The 1,350-nt window shown below is 38.2% G+C and overlaps 1 protein-coding gene across 1 annotated transcript in view; it reads right to left on the minus strand.

Annotated features, from left to right (window-relative positions):
* LOC103132710 (von Willebrand factor A domain-containing protein 5A-like) overlaps positions 1 to 748 on the minus strand; it is a 2,540-nt gene extending 1,792 nt beyond the window's left edge. Inside the window, exons 1-2 of the mRNA XM_007544510.2 lie at positions 261 to 748; positions 89 to 103 (exon numbers count right to left, since the gene is read on the minus strand). Of these exons, the coding sequence (XP_007544572.2) occupies positions 89 to 103; positions 261 to 507 (262 nt within the window). The 5' untranslated portion in view covers positions 508 to 748. The remainder of the gene's footprint in view (positions 1 to 88; positions 104 to 260) is intronic.
* Positions 749 to 1,350: the final 602 nt, after the last annotated feature.

Here is a 1,350-nt window from a genome sequence, read left to right on the forward strand (position 1 = left end):
CATCCCATGTAGGGGCTTGTCCTCCCATGATGGTTCCTCTAGCACCTCGTCCTCTGTTCATTTTTGATTTCTTTGATGCTTTACTTACTGTGAGGTAGAAAAGCTGCCAGCCCATCAGAAGCAGAAAATCGGAGAAAACAAAGACATTTCAAGAGAGACCAAAGGTGTTAATATTATCAATAGCTTACATCTTCATATAAATTACATATGAACAAATGTCAATCCACTGACTGAAAAAATAAATAAAATAAATCACTCACCTGTCGGGACATTTCTGCGCACCAGCGGTCCTTGAACTGCCTTGCCGCTGTCTTTGTTGACAGCAATGAAGGCAGTGAAACAGCTGCTTACTCCTGATTGGACGCTGAGCTCCACCACCTTCTTCTTCACTTTTTCATCCTGCTGTCCTCTTCGTGTCCTCTCCTCTGACTCCAGCGAGCGAATCACAGTGCGAGCAGCCAGCCTGTGGACTGTTAATCTGAGACAGGAAGGAGAAACATCCAACATCTAACATTTGAAGGAGATCAAATGTTTTCTATGAACACAAACTGCCTCCTTTCTCAGTTTCAACCTTTTCCTCTCATCATGCTCCTTTACTTTTCTTATCTCCCAAAGGTAAAATAAACTACTTTTTCATTCATTGAGGAGGAATGTCAATCTTTTTTACCTTTGTTTACTATTCATCAACAATTCAGTCAGCAACATTTATGGTAGCAGGTGAAGGAAGATAATGTTTCCACATTTCTTAAAATTAAATCAAATTCAGTTTCTGTTAATATCACTAATCTGATCCTTTGTGTATTTTAAACTTGAGTACCGAGGTGACCTCTCAATATGTCCTCTTGCTTTGCTTTTGATTCCAAGATAAAATAACATGTCCACATGTTACCTTAAATCTAAAAAAAATATACAGTTTTATAGAAAGGGAAAATAGAAATAACATGTTTATTACGTCAAATTAGGAGCTACAAAAATAGCAGCACAGTTGTTTGTAATTTCACCTTGCAGCAACAAGGTGAGTTTTTTCCTGGTATTTCTTCCTTCCACAGTAAAAAAGTTTACATTTAGGTTGACTGGTGTCTTTAAATTACCCTTGGCTATGAGCGTCTGTGTTGCCGCATTATGTCCCACCAACTTGTCCATATTGTACTCTGCCTCTTAAGAAACAGTTATATAACAACTATGACTGGATGAATATTTTATATTTCAGTGTCAGAGATCCTTGACATTTTCAAAATACTACCTCATTTCAACAACACTGTGATATGTCTTGCCAATACCCGTACTGTAAGCTGAGCATAAATCAGTGACCTCTGACCCTGAAATATTGCTGTAATGGGTGCAGAGAGA

The sequence above is a fragment of the Poecilia formosa genome, unplaced genomic scaffold, assembly GCF_000485575.1.
Source record: "Poecilia formosa unplaced genomic scaffold, Poecilia_formosa-5.1.2 Scaffold1233, whole genome shotgun sequence".
Lineage (NCBI taxonomy): Eukaryota > Metazoa > Chordata > Actinopteri > Cyprinodontiformes > Poeciliidae > Poecilia > Poecilia formosa.